The sequence below is a fragment of the Anomaloglossus baeobatrachus genome, chromosome 10 (assembly GCF_048569485.1).
Source record: "Anomaloglossus baeobatrachus isolate aAnoBae1 chromosome 10, aAnoBae1.hap1, whole genome shotgun sequence".
Taxonomy (NCBI): Eukaryota; Metazoa; Chordata; class Amphibia; order Anura; family Aromobatidae; genus Anomaloglossus; species Anomaloglossus baeobatrachus.
Window position 1 is genome coordinate 74,594,625 of NC_134362.1, and position 27,372 is coordinate 74,621,996.

Here is a 27,372-nt window from a genome sequence, read left to right on the forward strand (position 1 = left end):
CCTCTGAGATGTCGGCTCAGTATAAGGTTAGAGTTCTTTTCTGGATTTAGATCAATGCTATATTTTTACCATCTTGTGTTTTTCTCCATTGTTTGCAGGGCTCTGAGAACATGGCCCTTCTCGAGAATTCCACTAAAGAAACTCCAGTTCTATCACATGATGTGGAAAAAGGAGTGGACCCGCAAGAGCAAGACCTGCCCCCGCGGACTGGAATTTCATTCACCTGTTCATTCATCAGTCTACTGGTTCTATCCTATATGCATTTAGTTACCTTCATTGCTACTTACATTGAGGCAGGTAGGTAGCCGTATACCGTGTTTTGTCAGGCGGCAAAGGTCATCTGGCCCATAGTTATACAGTAAAAAGGGAATAAATCTTCCTTCCCAATGAGGAGGCTCATTAGTGGCTGTGACCTCTATTCCTTCTCTGATTACAATAACCTTCATTCTCTGCTCTTTCTTCTGCCAGCGATTCTTCCTAATCTGCAGGCCTCCTTCAAGACTGATGACAGTGGAATCGGATTGATCAACATAGGTAAAATATCAATATACAATCCTATCCTATAGGTCACTTGTGAGGTCGACAATTACTCCAGACTGGAATCTCCTGACATCATAAGGTTCCTTTTTGGTAGAGTTCACACAATGGCCACCTGCAAGTCTTTATAGTTACCAATAATGCAAAAAGTGATGAGGACAGGAGAAGTTTTTAAGTGCAAAGGTTTAAATAATCCTCAAATATAAAAAGAGTAAACATAATTTCTATTGACTGCAACCTCTTGTTTTTTTTCTTCCTTTTTTAGCATTCATGAGCTGCTACGTGCTGAGTGCTCTGCTCTATGGATATCTGGGTGACCGCTGCAACAGGACATGTATCATGTGTGTAGGGATGGCCATCTGGTCCGTCACAGAGTTTTATGGATCCTTCACTCCCGATGAGGTAAACTGAATATAAACTCAATTGGTAGAATCTTAAAGCCTTAAGGCTCATGCCGACGTCTGTGGATCGCGGTCCTATCATGGACTGTGTGTCTCCAGAACCAAGCATGGCAGCCTCATAGATATGTGCGAAGCTGTGTGGGGGTTTCCAGATGTTTTTTTAAAAAGCTAACAATTTTTTTGTCAAATGTATCTCAGTCTCCCTCTCCAGAGGGATAATATGTATGGCTGAATTTTTATTAAATGTTGTGTCATTTTAGAGTATTTTTGTGCTAAAAAAGTCGCAAAAAAAAAGTTAACGACAGTAATAATAACTGATTTGCTAAAAAATTCATGAACTGTGTGCACAATTTTGAAGAATTTGGCCCAAAAAATTAACTGAGACAAAAACACCTTAACTAAAATAATACAAATGGTAAATCTGATCAAGCTTTTATAGCGCCAAATAATATGGCCGTTATTATGGCGCTTACAAGAGTGGACACACGGCTCACTCACAATACAAACTAGGAAATCAGCTTTAAGCCTCATGCAGACATCTGTGGATCGCGGTCCGATCATCATTAGGCCGCAGGTCTGAGTGTCGCTATCACGCTGGGGTCAGCTGGCCCGCGGACTGTCCGTGCATTACGGTCTGTGATCCATGTTTATCTACATGAGCCCTAAAGCCTCACACTTTAGATCTGTATTTTTCATTGGTATTTGAAAACCAAAAGCCGGAGTGGGTCCAAAATTTGGGGAAGTTGGAAATCTTTCTTTTATGATATTTCTTCAGGAATCTAAAAAAACTTTCTTAAATAATCACTGAGTTTTTTTGTATTTTCACAGAATTTTACACAATTTCTAGTGCTTAAAGCACTGTTAGGAGCTGCAGGGGCAAGCTTCCCAACAATTGCCCCCTCAATCATTGCCGACCTCTTTGTGGGAGACCAGCGCAGCCACATGCTGTACATCTATAACTTGGCAGCACCTTTTGGCAGGTGAGTGTAGACCTATTTATATTGTTTTAAGATAGGAATCATAGCTGAACTGTCTTAAGGCCCCGTCACACTAAGCAACATCGCTGCTGATGGACAACTTTTGTGATGTAGCAGCGATGTTGCTGTGTGTGACACCAGCAACAACCCGGCCCCTGCTGTGAGGTCGTTGGTTGTTGCTGAATGTCCTGGGCCATTTTTTAGTTGTTGCTGTCCCGCTGTGAAGCACAGATCGCTGTGTGTGACAGCAACAACTGAATGTGCAGGCAGCAGGAGCCGGCTTCTGCGGACACTGGTAACCACAGTAAACATCGGGTAACCAAGAAGCCCTGTCCTTGGTTACCCGATATTTACCTTCGTTACCAGCCTCCGCCGCTCTCACTGTCAGTGCCGGCTCCTGCTCCTGGCACGTGTAGCAGAGTACACATTGGGTAATTAACCCGATGTGTACTGTAGCTAGGAGAGCAGGGAGCCAGCGCTAAGCAGTGTGCGCGGCTCCCTGCTCTCTGCACGTTTAGCTGCGTGCGCTGGTAACCAAGGTAAATATCGCGTTGGTTACCTGATATTTACCTTAGTTACCAAGCGCAGCATCGCTTCAGTGCGTCGCTGGGGGCTGGTCACTGGTTGCTGGTGACAGCTCACCAGCAACCCGTGTAGCGGCGCTCCAGCGATCCCTGCCAGGTCAGGTTGCTGGTGGGATCGCTGGAGCGTCTGACTGTGTGACCTCTCACCAGCGACCTCCTAGCAACTTACTAGCGATCCCTATCAGGTTGTATCATTGTTGGGATCGCTGGTAAGTTGTTTAGTGTGACGGTACCTTTAGAGTAATTCAGACAAGGTGGATTTGCTATGGACTTATTTTCGGGTGGGATTGTGCTCTGCAGATGCATCAGGGAATATGCTTATTTTTCCTCCTTAATTTACTGATAAGATCTATCTTCAATGACAAAACAAGTTTGTATCTCTATGGGGGATCAGGGAACATTTGCTGCTCATAGAAGTCTATGGAGGGGGCAGAGTTGAAGGAGCAGCCAGAGAAAGAAACTCACATATTTGTATGTTTATCTAAAAAACACGTTTATATGTGTGCACAAATGATGACAACTTTATTTTTCCCTATTACAGTGGCCTTGGTTACGTCATTGGATCTACAGTGACAAATGCACTCGGTGGTAACTGGCATTGGGCCTTACGGGTAAGTAATAGGTCTGAGGGATCTTGTGAAAAATTTGTGAATCTTAATTATAATTCCTATAGGGTATTAAAGTGAACCTGTGAGGTGTAATATGCACCCAGAACCATGGGCAGCTCTGGGTGCATATTAGTGATTCCTGCCTAATAGTCCCTGTATACACTAGCATAGATAAAGAGAGCTTTAGAAAAAGTATTTCTAAAGATAGTTTCTTATATGTTAATGAGGCTAGGGACTAGTCCCAAGGATGTTACTTCCCTTGGCTAGTCAGCCCACATAGCATGGTAGCACGCCCCTGTGGGCATACTAACATGCTAATGAATGCGTAGCTTCGCTGCACATACTAGTTATACAGGGACTGCTAGGAAGGAATCACTAATATGCACCCAGAGTTGCTCGTTGTTCTGGGTGCATACTGCACCGGGCAGGTTCCTTTTAAAGGGAATCTGCCATCAGGGGTTTGCTTATTTAATCTGTAGGGTCAGAGGACCTGATTCCAGTGATGTGTCACTTACTGCTCATTGTAGTTGTTTTTACCAGCAGGAGATTATAAGGAGAGGATTAGTCGTCTTATGCCATGTAGTCCTCCTGTGCTGTCCCCATCACTGATTGGCAGCTTTCTGGCTAATTACAGTGTACACAAAGAAAGCTGCCAATCACTGATGTAGGTGGGGTTATACCGAGCTCAACATTCAGAGATCTGCTAAACCTGCAGCAGAGAAAACAGCAATTTTATCAAAAGTACAGCAAACAGACCAGTAAGTGACAAATCACTGGAATCGTGGTCTCTGTCCCCACATTATGCTTCTCTCAGATGTGCAGGGAAAGACCTGCTGGTGGATTCTCATTAATGTATCCACTTCTACAACAGTTTATTAAACCGGGCTGTGGTCACATCCTTTTTGTGATGACACCGCTGTGTATGTAATGTCTGATGTCTCTCTTTGTCTACACAGATTTCCTCTGCTCTGGGCATTTTAGGAGTCCTGCTAATGATCTTCTTAGTAAAGGAACCTCCCAGAGGAGCTGCAGAGGGAAATAGCAGCAAATCCTTCAGCCTCAGAAGATGGATTTCAGATGTGAAACAAATATCAAAGAAGTAAGTGTGTTGAGACAGCCATGGATCCCCTGGGGAGGAGGGGCGACATGACCAAGGGGGAGTTAGGGAGTGATGGGGTTAATAGGGACAGTTTGCTTGGCAGGCCTAATATGGCATTAAGGGGTGGTTTAGCTTGGGAGGAAGAGGAGGAGTAGGGAAAGGGTTAGTCTGGGAGAGGAGGGGGTTACCTCCTCTTCTTCTTCCGGACGCCAAGAGATCCCCGCCCACCCTCCCTTTTTGTGTTGTCATCTGGGGGACGTGGTTTGGGTAGTTGGGATGCTATTTGTCACAGCGGCGGGGGGGGTAGGTCTGGTCCAGAGGTTGGAAGTGACTGGTAACTGGACCGGGAGTCATTGTCTCGGTATGGTGGCTCTCGGTTCCGGGATGTGGCAGGCACGGGGTTCTGCCAAAGTGGGGGGGTGTCAATCCGTGGGTGATTGGCACCTCGTCTCTGGGTCGGTGTGTTGCGGCCAGGGGCAGGGGGAGTAGTAGTTATGGACTGGGCCTGCCCCCGGGAGGGTCATGTAATTGGCATTGTCTATTGTTATATGTGTGTTGTTTTGGGTCGCCCGTTGGACGGCGTCCCTAAGGTGCTTAGTTTGTGAACAATAGGCAATAAAAGGCTGCTGTGGCCATTTGAACCAAGTCGCATGCAGTCCGTGTGTTTATTTATAGTATAAGGGGTTTGGTAACACAGACATCACGACCGGAGAATACTCCCTCAGCTGGTCATGTGCATTGATTGATGTCAGGGATCTACCCCGTGACTCCTGCGTTATTGACATGTTTTTTTCTTTTTCATTTTCTGCAGCCGAAGTTTTATGTTTTGCACACTTGGGACAACAACTGTAAATTTTTCAGTCGGTGCCATCGGCTTCTGGGCTCCTGAGTTCCTGCTGCGGGCCCGGAATATCTTACAAGAGAACGCGCCGTGTCAGACCGACGTCTGCAACTACAATGACAGGTACAAGTTTCATAGACTTTAACTTGACGATTACTGGAGGGAATTTAATTTTCCCCTACACCAATGTTATTTTTATATTTCATTCTTCGTTCTATTTTACTCATCTCTTTACTTCTTTGCAGTACGATTTTCGGCATTGTTACAGTCGTCGCTGGCATCATTGGAGTTGTAGCAGGGGTGGAGATAGCCAAAAGAGTCAAGAAATACAACCCTCGGGCCGACCCGTTAGTTTGCGGGTTTGGCATGCTGGGCTCGGTCATTTTCCTGTTTGTGGCTGCTTATTTGACAAATATTAGTCTTGTGGCCACTTATGTAAGTACCTGATGATTGCTTTGATCCCCTTACTGGGTCTGGGATATAGGAGCGATGTATTGAGCTGTAGATATCATAGACCATAGCGGGGGCGGTCTATAAATGAATGGAAAATGGGGGGATGAATGGATTAAAAGGGCAAAATATATAAAGGATAGAAAAGTGTGCAAGAAACTAAAGTGTATATTATATTGTTCTTTACTCTCTGCAGGTCTTGATATTCATCGGAGATATATTACTTATGATGAACTTTTCCATTTCGGCTGATGTTCGTCTGGTGAGTGGAGAAAACCGCTAAACTTATCATAGCTAAAATTACATTTATGTAGTCAGTCTGTATGTTCTGTTTCATCCATCTAATGCCCCATAATCCTGACTGCATCTGTCGCGGGCGGAGGAGGGGATGCTGCGCTCTCCCACTGCTCGGGTCCGGCCGCGGCTGCTGCGGCTGCTCGGTGGTGGCTCGAGCGGTGGGCCGGATCCCGGGGACTCGAGCGGCGCTCCTCGCCCGTCAGTGAAAAGGGTGGGGATTGGATTGTGGGGATTTGGTTATTGTCTGTGACACCACCCACGGTTGTGGTGATATTGGTGACACCACCTGCTCTGGACGGGGGATCCCGGGAGCGATGACAGGGAGCAGCCTAGATGTTAGTTCTCCCCTCCGTGGGTAGGGGGTTGGTTGTCCCGGGGCCTGGTGATGGGGGTAGGGATGGATGGCAGGCGGGTTACGGGGCCTGGCGAGGTGCAGGGTCGCGGGGGCAGCGCTGTGCCGCACGGCACGGTGGTACTCACTCAGCCAATGATGAGGACACAGTTCTCGGTAAAACACACGGCTGGATGGACGGGTCCCACAGACGGCTGTGGTGTTGTTTCTCCCGGCAGGTTGATGGTGACTGCCTTTCCCTGCACCTGTGTACTGTAAACGGTTCCAATGGGTTCCCACCGGTAACCCGCTCCCCAGCTTGGATAGGTGCTGAAGGAGCCCCTTTTGCCCGCAGGCTCTGGCCCTGGGAACTTTAGTCTTGGCGGTGACTGTGTTTCCCTCTCTCGGTTGGACGGTTGCCTTCTGTCGGGACTTGGCTGCTGGGAAACCTAGGAGGTTCCCTTCGCTAACGGATTTGGCAAATTCACGGCGACTCCTAGCCTTGCCGGGGTCCGCAAGCCCCTGCCAGATGGTGCTGACTTCTCTTTGTGTACCGGTCCGGTACCGCCAGGCCACCGCCCGTCCACGGTCCTTACGGTAAACTCCGATAGGCCACTCCTGCAGACGGTCACCACCGTCTGCCAACCTTGCTGATCCGTCCAGGCCACACACCCGGACCAACTTCAGGCTGCTCTTTTACCACTCTCCTCTTCTCACTCCTCAACTGATCTGCCTGCTTTTCCTGCCTCCAGGACTGTGAACTCCTCGGTGGGCGGGACCAACCGCCTGGCCCACCCCCTGGTGTGGACATCAGCCCCTGGAGGAAGGCAACAAGGGTTTTTGTCTGACTTAGGTGTGCCTGACCGGGAGTGTGGGGTGTGCTGGTGTTGTTATCTGTGGCCCCTGGCTTGTCCAGGGCGCCACACATTCAAGTGTTTGTTCCCAACTAAAATCCAAAATAGACCTGATGCCAGGTGATTAAAAACGTCTTTATTAAAGTCTCAGTACACAACGCGTTTCGGGCCCCTTTCTCAGTCCAGGATGACTGCACTGTATTTCCGTGTTATGTATGTTCACTTTGTCCGCGTTCTCTTGTCTCGTTGGGTTCAGTGTCTTCCTTTTACTCACCCAGAATATTCTCTTCTTTCAGTATGTGGTGTCTCCCGCAAGACGAACAACAGCACAGGCCATGTCCATGGTGATATCCAACCTGCTGGGGGAAGCCATAAGCCCCCTTATCATCGGGGAGGTAAGTAGTTGTTACATATATTCATATCACTTTATGGCTACATTCACACATTTGTTCCTTTCTTACATCCTTGCAAAACGGACCATTTTTCTCTCGTGTCATCCATGTTGCATCCATTTTTTCACACCCGTTTTTTAAAAAAATTAAGAAGATAAAGTATATGTGAGTGTTTATTTATTCATTCATAGACTCTAAATAATAGATCAGTAGAAAATGGATGAAACACAGACGGAAAACTGAAGTCCAAAGTATGTCTTCCTTCCTCCATCTATTTTTACCAGATTCCTATAGACATTATAAAGTGATGGCAGTTTTTATTTTTATTTCAGAAATCAATAGTACACATGAAAATATGAAGTATTGGAATATATATTTTCAGATAAATTTACTTTTTCCTCTTCCCGAACTGATCATTTATTCTCAAAATTCTCAATTCCACAGTAAAATCTGTATTCAGTGAAGAGAGATTCTAACATTACTGAAACAGGAGATGACAGTTGGTGCTTATAACATTCTATGCAGAGGGGGATGAGCTAGAAGAGGAAGAATTCCTCCCATCTACATAGAATCTAATAGGCAGCAAGGGCCATCTTCTATCTTAGGAATGTCAAAATATGGTTTCACCAAATAAACATTTTATGTGTGAACTAAGAATTTTAGAAATGTACTGTATGGAGGAGAACTCGTGTGTGCGTGTTCTATTCTGTGTATATAGATTGACATTATATATATATATATATATAAACAGTGTAGACCAGCTCACTTCTGTGAACCACCTGGAACTCAGCTACCCTGGTTAACTCCGTTATGCCCGGATCAGGATGTAGGAGTCCATCCATACAAATGTGAACAACGGCAGAGCAGAGTCCAGCAATAACGTGAGCAATCTAGGATGCTGTTAAAAAATGTCTTTCATTTTATTCATATAAATCCTTTAAAAGGCAATGGTCCAAGCAGTTCAAAACAGCACTAACGCAGGAAAGTAGTGCAGATGGGACTATGCGTTTCAGCGGTAAAACCCGCCTTCTTCACGGTCCAGAATCTCTGAACCGCGTAGTCCCATCTTGCACTACTTTCCTGCGTTAATGCTGTTTGAACCGCTTGGACCATTGCCTTTTAATGGATGTATGAATAAAATGAAAGAAATTTTTTAACAGCATCCTGGATTGCTCACGTTATTGCTGGACTCTGCTCTGCTGTTGTTCATATATACATATATATATATATATATATATACCGTATTTTTCGGACTATAAGACTATAAGACGCACCGGACTATAAGACGCACCCTGGTTTTAGAGGAGGAAAATGGGAAAATAAAACTTTAAGCAAAAAATGTGGTCATGACACACTGTTATGGGGCGAGGATCTGCTGCTGACACTGTTATGGGGGTAATGTCCCCAAATTCTCTACTAAGGTACCCCATCCTGGTAATGATCCTCCTGCCTTGTATATGATCCTGCTATAAACCCCCATCCAGCCTGTTCACATGCCCCCCCCATTCCAGCCTGTTCACATGCCCCCCCCATTCCAGCCTGTTCACATGCCCCCCCCATCCAGCCTGTTCACATGCCCCCCCCATCCAGCCTGTTCACATGCCCCCCCCATTCCAGCCTGTTCACATGCCCCCCCCATCCAGCCTGTTCACATGCCCCCCCCATCCAGCCTGTTCACATGCCCCCCCCCATCCAGCCTGTTCACATGCCCCCCCCCATCCAGCCTGTTCACATGCCCCCCCCCATCCAGCCTGTTCACATGCCCCCCCCCATCCAGCCTGTTCACATGCCCCCCCCCATCCAGCCTGTTCACATGCCCCCCCCCATCCAGCCTGTTCACATGCCCCCCCCCATCCAGCCTGTTCACATGCCCCCCCCCATCCAGCCTGTTCACATGCCCCCCCCCATCCAGCCTGTTCACATGCCCCCCCCCATCCAGCCTGTTCACATGCCCCCCCCCATCCAGCCTGTTCACATGCCCCCCCCCATCCAGCCTGTTCACATGCCCCCCCCCATCCAGCCTGTTCACATGCCCCCCCCCATCCAGCCTGTTCACATGCCCCCCCCCATCCAGCCTGTTCACATGCCCCCCCCCCATCCAGCCTGTTCACATGCCCCCCCCCATCCAGCCTGTTCACATGCCCCCCCCATCCAGCCTGTTCACATGCCCCCCCCCATCCAGCCTGTTCACATGCCCCCCCCCATCCAGCCTGTTCACATGCCCCCCCCCATCCAGCCTGTTCACATGCCCCCCCCCATCCAGCCTGTTCACATGCCCCCCCCCATCCAGCCTGTTCACATGCCCCCCCCATCCAGCCTGTTCACATGCCCCCCCCCCATCCAGCCTGTTCACATGCCCCCCCCCATCCAGCCTGTTCACATGCCCCCCCCATCCAGCCTGTTCACATACCCCCCCCATCCAGCCTGTTCACATACCCCCCCCATCCAGCCTGTTCACATACCCCCCCCATCCAGCCTGTTCACATACCCCCCCCATCCAGCCTGTTCACATACCCCCCCCATCCAGCCTGTTCACATACCCCCCCCATCCAGCCTGTTCACATACCCCCCCCATCCAGCCTGTTCACATACCCCCCCCATCCAGCCTGTTCACATACCCCCCCCATCCAGCCTGTTCACATACCCCCCCCATCCAGCCTGTTCACATACCCCCCCATCCAGCCTGTTCACATACCCCCCCCATCCAGCCTGTTCACATACCCCCCCCATCCAGCCTGTTCACATACCCCCCCCATCCAGCCTGTTCACATACCCCCCCCATCCAGCCTGTTCACATACCCCCCCCATCCAGCCTGTTCACATACCCCCCCCATCCAGCCTGTTCACATACCCCCCCCATCCAGCCTGTTCACATACCCCCCCCATCCAGCCTGTTCACATACCCCCCCCATCCAGCCTGTTCACATACCCCCCCCATCCAGCCTGTTCACATACCCCCCCCATCCAGCCTGTTCACATACCCCCCCCATCCAGCCTGTTCACATACCCCCCCCATCCAGCCTGTTCACATACCCCCCCCATCCAGCCTGTTCACATACCCCCCCCATCCAGCCTGTTCACATACCCCCCCCATCCAGCCTGTTCACATGCCCCCCCATCCAGCCTGTTCACATGCCCCCCCATCCAGCCTGTTCACATGCCCCCCCATCCAGCCTGTTCACATACCCCCCCCATCCAGCCTGTTCACATACCCCCCCCATCCAGCCTGTTCACATACCCCCCCCATCCAGCCTGTTCACATACCCCCCCCATCCAGCCTGTTCACATACCCCCCCCATCCAGCCTGTTCACATACCCCCCCCATCCAGCCTGTTCACATACCCCCCCCATCCAGCCTGTTCACATACCCCCCCCATCCAGCCTGTTCACATACCCCCCCCATCCAGCCTGTTCACATACCCCCCCCATCCAGCCTGTTCACATACCCCCCCCATCCAGCCTGTTCACATACCCCCCCCATCCAGCCTGTTCACATACCCCCCCCATCCAGCCTGTTCACATACCCCCCCAGCCAGCCTGTTCACATACCCCCCCCATCCAGCCTGTTCACATACCCCCCCCATCCAGCCTGTTCACATACCCCCCCATCCAGCCTGTTCACATACCCCCCCCATCCAGCCTGTTCACATACCCCCCCCATCCAGCCTGTTCACATACCCCCATCCTGCTATATGCCCCCATCCTGCTATATGCCCCCATCCTGCTATATGCCCCCATCGTGCTCATATACCATCCTGGTATATGGCCTGTATCCTATAGCACAGAGAAAAAAATAAACGTTTATACTCACCTTTTCCTCACTCCCTGCAGCACCGATCACATCTTCCTCTCTGCGCCGCTGATCTGTGTGTGTGGAGCCGTTCCCCTGCAACATCGCGATGTCTTCCTGTCTGTGCCGATCAGCTGACCAGCTCAGCACAGATCAGCTGACCGGCACAGACAGGAAGTCATCGCGTGCAGCAGGGGGGCGGCTCCACACACGGGGACGGGTGAGTGTACTGATTCACTGCACCCCGCGCTGGTAATGACGCGCGGAGAGCAGTGAATACAGCCGCACATGATCACTCCAGGCTGTAATTGCCAGGGGTGATCATGCCGGCTCTTTACTATGCGCGCGTCCCCGCTCATCCTTCCGCCCACCTGTCAGTGCCGGCTTCAGCGCTGAGAGATGGGCGGGAGGATGGGCGTGCATATGTAATGAGCGGGCCCACGTGGTCACGAGCAGGCGCTGCTGTTGCCTGCTCGTGCCCCCGATGACCCGCAGCACCCTCATTCCCAGCCGCAGCCCTATAGTCAGACCATAAGACGCACCCCCAACTTTCCCCCAACATTTGGGGGGAAAAAAGTGCGTCTTATGGTCCGAAAAATACGGTATATATATATATATATATATAATATCTATATGTATATTATTATGATGATGGTTAATCTTTAATGGCTGAGTCTGAGAATACGACACAATCTGAGTCTCACAGACCAGAGACACAGATGAGTTTTTAAGACCGATGTTTGTATGGATCAAGAAAAAGACAGACGCCACTCGAACATATATAGCGGATGTGACTGCAGCCATGCAATGAGGTCTGATTGGTACAGTACTTTATGTACGGCTGTGGTGGCCTCCATGTCTACATAAAGCACCTTAACAGTATATACAGATGTAGCTGATATTGAATAAACTTGGCCTTATCATACCTTACTTAAAAGGGTTATCAAGCACTATTTTTTTTTTACTATGGGCTTAAGAATTAACTAAAGCCAGCTTTACACCTTACAATTAGGTGTGCGATCTCGTATGCGATGTCACACGCCCAGGTCGCATATGCGATTGAATGAGATTGCACGTAGGTCGGTCATTTGCTGTCACACGTGCGTTAGTAGTCTATGTTAAATTGATCAATTTTGTGTGCGATCCTTTAGATCATGTGTTCTGTGACGTATGCATTGGGCACCCTTTTTTTTTTTTTTTTTTATTTATTGACTTGCCAAGCGTGTGTAATGTGTAGGGATGCGTTTTTACTATGTCATCTGCCATTCAGCTCTGCTGCATGGCCGCTGACAGCAGCCACAGACAGCCATGTAGCAGCGCTGAATGGCAGATGACAGCAGACACAGAGAGAGCCGCACTGTCAGAATGAACTCGGGTGAACCTCACCCGACTTCACGGTCATGCTGCGGCTCTGTCTGTGTCGCGTCCTGATTAGCGGTCACCTGTGAAGGACTCACCGGTGACCGCTAAACTCCTGAGTAAGTGAATTGAGCAGCCCTCTCTCATATACTCACCGATCCCCGGCGCGGCGCTGCACGGCATTCACACTGCTCCGGCGGCTTTTACTGTTTTGAAAAAGCCGGCCGCCCATTAAACAATCTCGTATTCCCTGCTTTCCCCGCCCACCGGCGCCTATGATTGGTTACAGTGAGACACGCCCCCACGCTGAGTGACAGGTGTCACACTGCACCCAATCACAGCAGCCGGTGGGCGTGTCTATACTGTGCAGTGAAATAAATAATTAAATAATTAAAACAAACGGCGTGCGGTCCCCCCCAATTTTAAAACCAGCCAGATAAAGCCATACGGCTGAAGGCTGGTATTCTCAGGATGGGGAGCTCCACGTTATGGGGAGCCCCCCAGCCTAACAATATCAGTCAGCAGCCGCCCAGAATTGCCGCATACATTAGATGCGACAGTTCTGGGACTTTACCCGGCTCTTCCCGATTTGCCCTGGTGCGTTGGCAAATCGGGGTAATAAGGAGTTATTGGCAGCCCATAGCTGCCAATAAGTCCTAGATTAATCATGTCAGGCATCTATGAGACACCCTCCATGATTAATCTGTAAATTACAGTAAATAAACACACACGCCCGAAAAAATCCTTTATTAGAAATAAAAAACACAGACATATACCCTGGTTAACCACTTTAATCAGCCCCAAAAAGCCCTCCATGTCCAGCGTACTCCAGGATGATGCAGCGGCGCTTCCAGCACTGCTGCATGGAGGTGACTGGAGCTGCAGCAGACACAGCCGCTCCTGTCACCTCCACACAGCTAATGAAGACAGCCGCGCGATCAGCTGAGCTGTCACTAAGGTTACCCGCTGTCACTGGATCCAGCGGTGGATGCAGCGGTGGCCGCGGGTAACCTCAGTGACAGCTCAGCTGATCGCGCTACTCACCGCTGCTCCTCTCACCTCCACGCAGCAACTGAGGTGAGTAGCGCGATCAACTGAGCTGTCACTGAGGTTACCCGCGGCCACCGCTGCATCCACCGCTGGATCCAGTGACAGTGGGTAACCTCAGTGACAGCTCAGCTGATCGCGCGGCTGTCTTCATTAGCTGTGTGGAGGTGACAGGAGCGGCGGTGTCTTCTGCAGCTCCGGTCACCTCCATGCAGCAGCGCTGGATGCGACCCTGGAGCATCCTGGAGTACGCCGGACATGGAGGGCTTTTTGGGGCTGATTAAAGTGGTGAACCAGGGTATATGTTTGTGTTTTTTATTTCTAATAAAGGATTTTTTCGGGTGTGTTTATTTACTGTAATTTACAGATTAATCATGGAAGGTGTCTCATAGACGCCTGACATGATTAATCTAGGACTTACTGGCAGCTATGGGCTGCCAATAACTCCTTATTACCCCGATTTGCCAACGCACCAGGGCAAATCGGGAAGAGACGGGTACAGTCCCAGAACTGTCGCATCTAATGTATGCGGCAATTCTGGGCGGCTGTTGGATGATATTGTTAGGCTGGGGGGCTCCCCATAACGTGGAGCTCCCCATCCTGAGAATACCAGCCTTCAGCCGTATGGCTTTATCTGGCTGGTTTTAAAATTGGGGGGGACCGCACGCCGTTTTTTTTTAATTATTTAATTATTTATTTCACTGCACAGTATAGACACGCCCACCGGCTGCTGTGATTGGGTGCAGTGTGACACCTGTCACTCAGCGTGGGGGCGTGTCTCACTGTAACCAATCATAGGCGCCGGTGGGCGGGGAAAGCAGGGAATACGAGATTGTTTAATGGGCGGCCGGCTTTTTCAAAACAGTAAAAGCCGCCGGAGCAGTGTGAATGCCGTGCAGAGCCGGGCCGGGGATCGGAGATCGGTGAGTATGAGAGAGGGGGTAAGAGGGATAGACTGAGATGGACAGAGAGAGAGGGACAGAGATAGTGACGGACTGACAGAGATTAGTGAATGACAGACATTGTGAGGCGCTTCAGAACGCAGCTTTTCAGCTGCGCTCTGAAGCAGACCTTTTTTAAGCTGCGGTGCAGAGCGCACACCTGCGCACATAGCCTCATACATCAAAATCGTACGAGGGATGTCACACGTTTCAATTGACTAGGTTCATACAACAAAACGTCCAATGTATGAGGAATAAACGACGTGTATGCGATTACCGTATTTTCGTTCAATCTTGATTGCACATAGGTGTCACATGCAAATACGTCACGAACGATGCAGGATGTGCGTCACTTACAACTTGACCCCGACGACGGATTGAAAGATTTATTGAAGCGTGTAAAGCAGGCATAAGACTTTAAGAGTTGGATGCTACCTGCCTATAATGACCGGCACAGAGTGCTCTTATCCATGATTCAGTGGCTTCCGCTGATGTCATGTCAATAGAGCAGCATCTTCTCTTCCTCTCTGCTCTGTCGACAATGTGTGACTGCTGATTTCATATTGATTGACAGCCGGCTCCACACTACCTAACTGCGGGGAGCCGTCCGTCAACTGGCATGAGCTCAGCAGTCATGCCCCATCAAAAGTCGCCCGGAAGAAAAGGAGCTACTCTGTTGACGTGGAGCAGCACAATCTCCGGCAGGAGCGGTCAGTGAATCCTCAGAGCCGACGTCGGGTAGAACAGCCAGGCAGTTACTTGGTTTTTTTTTTTACTATGGGCCTAAAAAGTAACAAAAAAACATAAAATAGTCCTGGACAACCACTTTAAGCAATTGGCTAATTTATTTTGCAATCGGGTCTTGATATTTAGCAATATGAACGAATGCTCCTAGGAACGTTGTGTCCTGCAAATGAATGTTCATGGTGTAATGATCATTTATTTGGCAAATCTTATTACAGTAGACAATTCAGGACACACTAGCAGTATCCACACACATGTAGTACCCAGAGAGACTATGTATGGAAGCTATGCACAAGCAACCTATTCATCCCTTGTGTGAACAGCGCCACAACTCCAAAGACAAGATGTCCCGGAGTCATGTCATACAGTATGTGCTAGAGGAGGATGTCACATGAGCCCTGCCTCCAGACAATGTGTAGTACTGGGGCTGAGGACACTTGGACCAGTCCTGTTCATAGTTGGGAGGTTAGAAGCTCCTCCGCCATCTGCAGTGAGGCACCTGCTCTTTTTATGACCACCAGATTTCCTTAGTATCCATTGACTGCTATCACAGTAAACGTGTCCAGCCAATTATGTTTTTTTCACTTTCATTAATGTCGCGGGCAGGAAAGGGATGCTGCGCTCGCCACGCTCGGGTCCGGCACTGCTGCTGCTTCGCTTGCTGCTCGGTCGGTGGCTCGAGCGGTGGGCCGGATCCCGGGGACTCGAGCGGCGCTCCTCGCCCGTGAGTGAAAAGGGGAATGGTTTTGGGGATTTATTGTCCGTGACGCCACCCACGGTTGTGGTGAGGTTGTGACACCACCGCTGCTCTGGACGGGGATCCCGGGAGCGATGACAGGGAGCAGCTTAGATGTTGTTCTTCCCCTCCGTGGGTAGGGGGTGGTTGTACCGGGGCCCGGTGAGGGAGGAATGGCAGACGGGTTACGGGGCCTGTTGAGGTGCCGGGTCGCGGGGGCAGCGCGGTGCCGCACGGCACGGTGGTACTCACTCAGTCAATGATGAATGCAAAGTCTCCAGTAAAACAAACGGCTGGATGGACGGGTCCCAAAGACGGCTGCGGTGGCTCTTCTCCCAGTAGGTTGGCAGTGACTGCCTTTCCCTGCACCTGTGTTATGTTCTCGGTTCTGGTGGCTTCCCACCGGTAACCCGCTCCCCAGCATGGATAGAGGCTGAGGGAGCCCCTTTTGCCCGCAGGCCCTGGCCCTGGGAACTGTAGCCTTGGCGGTGACTGTATTTCCCTTCACGGTTTGAGCGGTTGCCTTCAATCGGGTCTTGATTGCTGTGAAACCCTGGAGGTTCCCTTCGCTAACGGATTTGACTGGTTTTATGGCGACTCCAAGCCTGGTCGGGCCCTGCCGAATGGTGCTGGCTTCTCTTCGCTCCCCGATCCGGTACCGGCAGGCCACCGCCCGTCCCCGGTCCTTACGGTTCACTTCAATCAGACCCTCCTGCAGACGGTCACCACCGTCTGCCAACCTTGCTGTATGTGCCCGGGCCACGCACCCGGACACGGTCAGTCTGCTCCGCTACCACTTCACTCCTCAACTCCTCAAACTCAACTCTCCACTCAACTGCCTCCCTTTTCCCACCTCCAGGACTGTGAACTCCTCGGTGGGTGGGGCCAACCGCCTGGCTCCACCCCCTGGTGTGGACATCAGCCCCTGGAGGGAGGCAACAAGGATTTTTGTCTGACCTTGATGTGCCTAGCCGGGGTGTGGGGTGTGTTGTTGTAGTACCTGTGACGTCCTGGCTTGTCCAGGGCACCACATTAACCATACATAACTATTTATTTCCTTTTATCTTCAGATATCCAACCTCACCAAAAGACAAAATCCGGACTCAGCTCTTTGGAGTTTTCACAGTCTGCAGTACGCCCTCATGGCTTGTGCCTTTGTGGTGACCATCGGAGGAGGATTCTTTCTACGATCTTCCTTCTTTATTGAAAAAGATCGTGAGAAGGCAGATATGGAGGATAAAGGTATGTGCAGAATTACGTTCATTATCCACTCGCATTAGCTTTATAATCAGTAAATGTAACACCCAGCATCTTTATAATATATCTATCTCCATAACCTATTGAGTTAACAGACAGAAGCGGTTAAAGGAATTGTCCGATTTAAACTACAAAATATTTTGTAAGCTAATCTGTGCTGTAAATCACCCCTACATTATTTTTTTTGTTTTTTGAGTTTTGTTCCTCTTGAATTATCCCTTTATTCTCTGCACACACTTTGTTTACATGCAGCTCTACCAAACATGACATCTTCCTATGTCAAACCTCACAGTCAAAGCTGGCACTGCCCGGCCTCACTGTCCTGCCCCGCCCTCTGCACACTCATTGTCTGTCAGTATTCTGCCCAGCACTGACCTCTCGTCGCTCCAGAAAAGATGGGTACATTACTATATTATATGTGCGGTGGATGTGAGGGGATTGTGCGGTCACAGATGAGATATCACTGCTCTGTATTTCCAATCATTGGTAGTACAGAGCAGTGATCCTGCTTCTCTCATCTGTTACAGCACAATCACCTCACATCCACCACACATATAATGTAGTAATGTGCCCATCCCTGTCCCCATAATATAGTAATGTACCCATCTTATAGTAATATGCCCCTAATATAGTAATGTGCCCATCTTATAGTAATATGCCCCAGCCTTCTGCCCATCCAGTAGTAATTGCCCCTTTCCTGCTCCTCTTGTAGTAATGTTCTGTCCTAGTCTGCCATTTTTCACACACACAAAAAAACAAACACAAATTCTTCTCACCTGTCCTTGTTCCCTCGGTGCCCTGTGACGAGCCTCTTGCGCCCGCAGCCTCTTTGCTGATCGCTGCCTGTGCAGGGGGCCATGCAGTCAGCGCTTTATATCAGAGGACAGATTCCCAGGCGCTGTGCAGAGATGCACTCTCTATGCAGCTTTTCCATGGATCAGCTGCTACCTCTGCTTGGCCGGCGACTGATCATCGCTGTATACAGAGGCTCTGCAAGCACCCGAGAATCGGTCATCTGATATACAGCGCTTACTGCCCCAGCATAGCCAGCGTTCAGCAAGGGAGCCATTAGCCTGCGCGCTGCCAGCAGAATGTAGCGTACAGGCAGCAAGACCCCTGCACTATGGGATGTGTGGGAGGGTGCAGGGAAAGGGGGCGGGGACGCCACACACTGTACCTGCCCAGCAGGGCCCCCATGTAGCCCAATTGTGTAATAACAAGAAAAAGGCAAAATAAGCCGGATAACCTCTAAACAACAAAGCTGCTGTTAACTCATTATAATAACACTAGAAGGTGGCCCGATTCGAACGCATCGGGTATTCTAGAATTTACGTATTGTGTAGTTAATGTATGATTTTTGGTATATATATATATAGATGTTATTGTGTGTAGTTGCCAAGTGTTTGTGTAGGGCACTGTAAATGTTCTGGGTGTTGTCTGGGTGGGGGGGGGTGAGAGCGGTGTTGTTTGTGTGTTGCGTTGTTTGTGGAGCGCTGTGTGTCTGCAGCATTGTGTGTGTGTGGTGCTGTGTGTGTTGCGCGGTTTGTGTGGGTGTGGCTGTGGGGTGCGTGTGTGTGTTTTGGGGGGAGGTATGTTTTGTGCAATGTGTGTGTGTTGCGCGGTATGTGCGTATATTTGTGTATGCCGCGGTGTTTGTGTGTTGGGTGTTGTGTGTGTGCGGTGTTGTCTGTGTGTGTGTGGTGTGTTGTGCGGTGCATGTGTGGCGGTGTGTGTGTGTGTTTTGGGGGGAGGTATGCACCCCGATCGTGCTCCATCTCCCATGCTGCGCACCCCCCATCGTGCTCCTTCCCCCATGCTGCGCATCCCCATCGTGCTCCATCCCCCATGCTGCGCAGCCCCCATCGTGCTCCATCCCCCATGCTGCGCACCCCCCATCGTGCTCCATACCCCATGCTGCGCATCCCCCATTGTGCTCCATCCCCCATGCTCCGCACCCCCCATCGTGCTCCATCCCCCATGCTGCGCACCCATTGTGCTCCATCCCCCATGCTGCGCACCTCCCATCCTGCGCACCCCCCATTGTGCGCCATCCCCCATGCTGCGCATCCCCCATCGTGCTCCATCTGACATGCTGCGCACCCCCCATCGTGCTCCATCCCCCATGCTGCGCACCCCACATCGTGCTCCATCCCCCATGCTGCACACCCCCCATCGTGCTCCATCCCCCGTGCTGCGCACCCCCCATTGTGCTCCATCCCCCGTGCTGCGCACCCCCCATCGTGCTCCATCCCCCATCCTGCACACCCCCCATCGTGCTCCATCCTCCATGCTGCACACCCCCCATCATGCTCCATCCTCCATGCTGCGCACCCCCCATCGTAGCCACATTAACTTACTATCAGCCTCTTGATGAACCAAGTTTGGGGAAACGCATTGAGGCATAAGAGGCATGAGGCGGATTTAAGCTAAGTGGATCTATTTTGTCCCTGCATTTGTAGAGGTTCTCATTGAGAACACTGGTGACCTCCTAAATCTTTAGGAGGCTTTTGTGAACCCAATTATTGCACATTATCACTTTATGTTATGCACACTGCACTTTATCTTTGGTTGTGGGGGTTTACAGGGCAATAGCAGGGACAGCCGTCGGTGAGTGGGGGAGCCATATTGTATCTATAGGGTGCCAACCTCCATGGCTAGGTAGGGCACAGGAGGGAGTGGATATTGTAGAGATTGAGTTTCCCTCTCTCTACTGTGCACCGGTTTGTTTTATCAAATTGAATTGTGGTTGTGTACCTTTTAAGAGTATCATTAAATGTTATGTTTTAGTTAGGGATTTATGCTTATTTTGGGACTTCTTCTAGACCTCATGAGAATAATATTAATTGTGGAGTAAGTGTAACATTTGGTTTAGAAATTCATAGGAGAAAGTTCAAAGTTTCTTTCCATAATTCCATTAATACTGGATAACTCCAAAATATGTGTAAAATTTCTCCCGGTTTACCACGGCCTCTCCAGTATAGAGGAGATTGAGAAGGAAAAACTTGTTGGAGTTTCATTGGAGTAAAGTATCACCTTAGCATAATTTTATAGTGTGTGTATCACGTAGTAATAGGATATGTGAGGTTGAATACTTTAGTGTATATATATAGATAATCCTTCTGTTTAATTTTTCTATATAATTCTTTTTATGTTGTTTCTATTTTGTCTTTATAGATTGTGTCCTCGAGGAGGTGATAGTTACATCTCCATACATTTTTTACGGTTGAACCTGATGGAAAATTTAAAGGTAAGATAAGATGGGAATGTTCACACCATGTCTTTTCATCCATATTTACATCAATTCTAGACAGAGTTTTATGTCGGAGTAGTGTGTGAACTCCCTTGCAGAGGTATTTGGTATTTTAACGCAAGCCTGAAAACATGGGGGCTGGATATTAATTGCATTGTTTGGGGTAGTGCATTTCAGAAAACGGACGCAGCACAAGAAAAGTCTTGGAGACGGAATTGTGATGTTCGTATTATGGAGGATGTTAGTCTAAGATTATTTGTGGAATGGAGGGGGCGGGTGGGTTGAGGGATGAGATATAGGGTGGTGCAGAACCGTGGAGAGATATATGGGTGAGATATAAGTTTGTATTGTATTCTGTAGCTGATGGGCAGCCAGTGTAATGACTGGCACAAGGTGGAGGCATCGGTGAAGCGGCTGGACAAACATATGTCCCTGGCTCCCGCATTCAGCATGAATTGGAGAGAAGGAAGTTTGGTTACAAGGAGACCGATCAGTAAAGAGTTGCAGTGGTCCAGACGAGAATGAATGAATAAGAGCGACAGTCGGGTTTTTGCATTTTCAAATGTGAGAAATGGTCAGTCTCTGGAGATGATGGTTGGATTCTAGAGATGATGGTTGGATTCTAGAGATGATGGTCGGATTCTAGAGAATCTAATTAGTTAATCTTTGGAATTAGTTTCCTGTCTGAGAATTTGAGTCTAAGGGCGGCTTTGCACGTTGCAACATCGCACGTGTGATGTCGGTGGGGTCAAATCGAAAGTGACGCACATCTGGCGTCATTTTCGACATCGTAGTGTGTAAATCCTAGATGATACGATTAACGAGCGCAAAAGCGTCGTTATCGTATCATCGGTGTAGGCATCGACTTTTTCATAATTACGCTGCCGCGACAGGTACGATGTAGTTCCTCGTTCCTGCGGCAGCACACATCGCTGTGTGTGAAGCCGCAGGAGCAAGGAACATCACCTTACCTGCCGCCGCCGGCTATACGAAAGGAAGAAGGTGGGCGGGATGTTTACATCCTGCTCATCTACGCCCCTCCACTTTGATTGGCCGCCTGCCGCGTGACGTCGCTGTGACGTTGTACGACCCGCCCCCTTAGGAAGGAGGCGGGACGCCGACCACAGCGACGTCGCAGGATGGGTGAGTGCATGTAAAGCTGGCGTAGCGATAATGTTCGCTATGCCAGGAATCACAAGATATCGCTGCTGCGACGGGGGCGAGGACTATCGCGTGCGACATCGCAGCATCGGCTTGCGATGTCGCAACGTGCAAAGCCCGCCTAAGTATCCGTTTGGAGCAATGTTAAAGTCACCAAAAAGTAACAACTCTCCCTTCTGAACTTCATTATTTTTATCAACAAATTTGTTAAGAAAGGTGATTTGTTCCTTTTTTGGGTGCAAAAACATTAACTAATGTAAAAACATTATTATTACTCTTACAAATCGAAATGTGAAATTGAATGTTTTCATCTGATATTTTTGATATGAAAATAGAAAAAGGCATTAAAAATACAGAACAGATAAAACGTGTACAAATATTTTAAACCAAATAAAAGATGCCTTGAAGTCCTACTGGAGGAAGCAACTAGACTGGAAAATTGGTTTTCTTCCAAGAAAGCAAAAGTTCATGGTATCTCCTTCAATTCACTTCTTGTAGAGGAGATAAAGAATAAATATTGGTGTTTTCTGAGCAAATTCCTAAAATTGTAAGATCCAAGAAGGGATGTAAAGCCCAAAAAGGGTCATCATTAGTTGTAATATATGGAAAATATGAGATTTATTTAGGCCTTGTTGGGAGCGTTCTACGGGATCTCGTAATTTAAGTCCTGGAGTATCTTCTTTCCATCATATGAAGCTAGTATTGGGATTGTTTTACTTTGATAGGAAAGGAAAGGTTTAGCGGGGAATCCCCATGAGTAATTTATCCCCTTTGGTTGGAGAATTGTAGTGATTTCCCCATAAAATTTCCTTATGGATATAGTTTCTTTAGATAAGTCCATGAAGACTCTTATGTCTTGGTATGGACCTGGCAAAATCATATTTCTCTTTAAGTTATTTGTAAGTCCTTAGTAAGGAAGAAATGCAAACACAATATAACACATTAAGAATAGTTCATTACGTATAAATCTTGACCTCAGTAGCTTATAGTAAGCTCCAAATCTCTCAGTTGAGGAATTGCACTTTTTATGAGATATTTTAGATTTGCTTGCAGTCTATCATTTTGGATACCTCCTGGAATTCCCCTCATTTTTAAGTTATTTTGCAGATTCTGATCTTCTAGATGGGCGATTTTTTTACCTAAAGACTTTAGGTTCGCTCTTAGGTTTTTGATGTTTTTTTTAATTGGCGATACTTGAGTTTTAGAGGTCTTCAATTTTGTTCTCTTTGCTATCCCTGCTGTGACTGATGCTTTCTAAATAGGATTGGATGACACTGATTTGATTATCCATATCTATTTTCATGGAGCTTTCAGTGCGAATATTGGTTCTCTGATATTATTCTCAGAGGCTGGTTGATCTGTACTTCTTAGATATCCATGAAATGATTATTGCCAGCCAATATGATGCATTCTGAGACTAGAAATCCACAAGATTATAAATCAGTAGCCAGTAGTACATTGTGTGCCACTTATATATGATATTCAGTTGTTCCAACTTCAGTCATAATCATTCATATTTATTTTTCTGCAGATCACTATTCCAAAGAAAGGTTTGATCGTGTTCCATCAATGAATATTTAATCCAGCCGGATGTGATCACTATTCCAACAACACATCAGAAAAAAAGACAGATTCCGGGCTCGGTCTCTGTTCTTACTTATGGATATGACTTTTACTGGACTTTCTGCAGTCAGATGTATTCACTGAGCAAAGTGAGTTTCCTGCTGCATCAAGAGACAGATTCCGGGCTCGGTTTCTGTTCTCAACCACTGGATTCGACATTTACTGGACTTTCCGCAGTCAGATGTATTCACTGAACAAAGTGAGTTTTCTGCTGCATCAAGAGACAGATTCCGGGCTCGGTCTCTGTTCTCAACCAATGGATTTGACATTTACTGGACTTTCCGCAGTCAGAAATACTCACAGAATAAGTGAGTTTCCCGCTGCATCAAGAGACAGATTCCGGGCTCGGTTTCTGTTCTCACCAATTATTTGACTTTCCGTGGTGAAACATGTTCACGGATCAAGTGACTTCTATATTAAGTTACATCTACGTCATGAGGCGCTATCATGATCAGGGCCACACTGACGACTATTGGGCAACATGGTGCATGGAGTCTGTATGTTCTCCCCGTGTTTGCGTGGGTTTCCTCCGGGTACTCCGGTTTCCTCCCACACTATAAAGACATACTGATAAAAAAAAATATTATAAAGAAATAATGAAATATTATTCTGGCTTCTGATGAGAATTCTTACATTTGACATCTTGAATTAAGTTAATAGTATAATGACAGCTTTGTACCTGATCCTCTGTATGGATCTTCACAGCTCTTAATAGAAGCAAGTGGTGGTCAACCCATTAAATCAAGGAGTGAATATCAGCTGCAATTGCCAGCACCAAGCCCAACAGTTTAACCCTTTAGATGCTATGGTCAATAGCGACAGTCCCATCTAGATGGTGGACAGAGGGAAGAGGCTGCCTCTATACCTCCATTACTGCCCCTACATTGCAGTCGGGGTGCCGATGGTTATCCCAAGTAGTGAACACCATAAAAAAGAGAGACGTGCTGGGGGTGGGGGGTTTATCGCTTTGCCTATTTTTTTATATAAAGACCAATAAAAAAGTCACATAAACCCCAAAGTCATAAGAATAAAAACTTCAGCTTAAAAAAACAACAACTGACCAGTACATCCAAACAGAATAAAGCAAGTGTGATCAGGTGCATAATATACAAACAAAAGAATACAGCAGCCTCTGTAAGCATGAACATGTCTTGAAGCATTGATTGTATAATATTTGAAGTGCATTACTGCTATATAAAATATACTTATAAAATGAAGGTACTTAGTGCACAGATTGGCCAATTCATGAGAGTCCATTTGCCATGACCTCTGTCTAGCATGGTTTATGACTATGGTCCCCAAAAAGAACTACTACAATCTTACAACTGACTCATAGTTACATATAATGAGAGTACTTTCCAAGTGGATTCAATATGTTGCTTTATTAAATTATTTTTTTGATATATATTTTTTGGATACACGCAGTGCAGAGAGTGCAATGTAAAAACACAGATACGTTTAGGTGACAAAAACAAAGGACAATGCGACCTAAGATCACGCACGGCAATTAAATAAACCAATATATATTAATGTATATATTAGAAATTTGTTCAGCATCCAGGGAGCACCCTAAATATATATGTGTACACAGCAGTATATTTGCAAATAAACAATTGGATAAAGTGCTTTACTATAGTGCTTAATAATCGATCCCATATACTGTCATATTGCACATTAGTCATATTGCACATATCCCAGCACAAACTTTGCAAATAATAGGTTGGATAAAGTGCTTCATTATAGTGCTAATTATATTTGCACATTTATCATATTGCACATACCCCAACCATCAAAATGTATCCACACTTAAACTGGACACATGAAAACATAAAATGGCTTGTTAGCAAAAATTGGTGCTCAAACTAAATGCAGAGATGAACGGTAGCTCCTAATGGCAGATTGAATGGAAAGAATTGCAGCATGTATGGGCAATCATAGTAAGCCCAGCAATTAGAACAAACAACCACCACTATATGCAATACTAGGGACACATCCCCTGGGATAACTACCCAATATTACCGTGCCAGGTCTCAGGTCACACTGCCCCACACCCCAACGCGTTTCGCCGAAGCTTCGTCCGGAGGTGCAGGGACAGTGAGACTGGCTCCATAAATACCTTTCAAACAATGTGCTTCCATGAATAGTAGCGCGCGTAATCTAGCCACTTCCGCATTCACCGCTGCAGCCGGCGTCCCGGAAGTCAGCACAACGCATGTGCGCAGGGCCAGCATCCCATTGGACGCCGGGCACAGCATAGAAGGAGGACGTGGTCTGGGCCGCGCGCGCTGCGCGTACAGAGCATGAGGGATCACCCACCATATTAGGTATGGGCAGATTTAAGGGCAAGCACTGTTAAGTTCTATTACCATCATAGGATCATGCAGTATTTCTCCAACAATACTCATATAAGGCAATGACAGCCATACTAAGGTACCATATAAAAGTTTGATCCTCATAGTCCTTAAACCATAACAAAACATACATATGGGAACCATAGTACAAGTTGTGTGTGCCCATATAAAATATAAGGGATCACCCTTCATGTCAAGTATGGGCAAATTAAAGGGCAAACGCTATAAGGCACTGTTGCCGTCACACACTCATATAATGTCTCTCCAAAAATACATATAAGGTGACGACATCCATTTTCATATAAAAATCCCGTTCTTATAGTTCTTAAGCAAAAACTTGTTCTCATAGCCCTTCATAGCCCTTATAATTATAAACAGCCTTAGTGCACTTTCAGACGTCCTTGCAAACTGTTGTGATCTCGGACAGCAATGCACAGACTGGTCTCGTGTCTCCTGACCGAACTCAGCCATCTTGTATATGCCCATGTGACTCGCGGCCAGTCTATGCATTGGGGTCCGAGATTGGACTGATTTGCACAGACGTCTGAATGTGCCCTTAGGCTGATGAGAGGAACTCAAGCAAGTATGGGTTCGGGTCTCATTATAGAAAGTTATTGTTACCAAAAACTCTTAGCAAGAACAACCGCCTGCAATGCACAATAGTGTGTGTTGCCTTTTTACATGTAGTTTTTCAGAAGAAGTTTTATTTTACTACTAAAAAATATTACGTGTTTCGGTTTAAAATCTTAAAAAAAATAGCCTTCTTCAGGTAAAATAACAAGGCAACTTGTGAAATGTGTAATCTGCTAGGTCTGAACAAAAACAGCTGAATAAACAGGTCCATGTTTTATAGCCTATAAGTATGACTGGTCACCAGAAGAGAGCACGAAAAAAGCAGAAAGACCTTCATATCTCATATTAATCACACCTCTATCAAATTAAGTAGACAAAAATTTGTTTCATTTCATAATGAGATGCAATTTTATTACTAAAGCCCGCTTTACACGCTTCAATATATCTCACAATCCGTCGTTGGGGTCAAGTTGTAAGTGACGCACATCCGGCATCGTTTTTGAGGTATCTGCGTGTGACAGCTACGTGCGATCAGGATTGAACGCAAAACCGTTGATCGCAAACACATCGTATCTTTCTCTAGAATTGAGCGTTTTGTTGCACGAACCTAGTCAATTGTAACGTGTGACATCCCTCATACGATTTTGTTGTCTGATGCTATGTGCGCAGGTGTGCGCTCTGCACCGCAGCTTAAAAAAGGTCCGCTTCAGAGCGCAGCTGAAAAGCTGCGTTCTGAAGCGCCTCACAATGTCTGTCATTCACTAATCTCTGTCAGTCGATCACTATCTCTGTCCCTCACTCTCTGTCCATGTCAGTCTATCCCCCTCTCTCATATACTCACCGATCCCCGATCCCCGGCGCTGCACGGCGTTCACACTGCTCCGGCGGCTTTTACTGTTTTGAAAAAGCCGGCCGCCCAATAAACAATCTCGTATTCCCTGCTTTCCCCGCCCACCGGCGCCTATGATTGGTTACAGTGAGACACGCCCCCACGCTGAGTGACAGGTGTCACACTGCACCCAATCACAGCAGCCGGTGGGCGTGTCTATACTGTGTAGTGAAATAAATAATTAAATAATTAAAAAAAACGGCGTGCGGTCCCCCCCCAATTTTAAAACCAGCCAGATAAAGCCATACGGCAGAAGGCTGGTATTCTCAGGATGGGGAGC

The 27,372-nt window shown here is 47.7% G+C and overlaps 1 protein-coding gene across 1 annotated transcript; it reads left to right on the forward strand.

Annotated features, from left to right (window-relative positions):
• Positions 1 to 842: 842 nt before the first annotated feature.
• On the forward strand, positions 843 to 23,425 carry LOC142255002 (protein spinster homolog 1-like). Its single transcript, XM_075326420.1, has 11 exons — positions 843 to 939; positions 1,767 to 1,918; positions 3,041 to 3,110; positions 4,064 to 4,206; positions 5,018 to 5,170; positions 5,293 to 5,482; positions 5,694 to 5,759; positions 7,276 to 7,374; positions 17,059 to 17,230; positions 20,420 to 20,492; positions 23,188 to 23,425. The coding sequence occupies exons 1-10, from the start codon at positions 877 to 879 to the stop codon at positions 20,470 to 20,472; spliced, it is 1,161 nt and encodes a 386-aa protein (XP_075182535.1). The 5' UTR covers positions 843 to 876; the 3' UTR covers positions 20,473 to 20,492; positions 23,188 to 23,425.
• Positions 23,426 to 27,372: the final 3,947 nt, after the last annotated feature.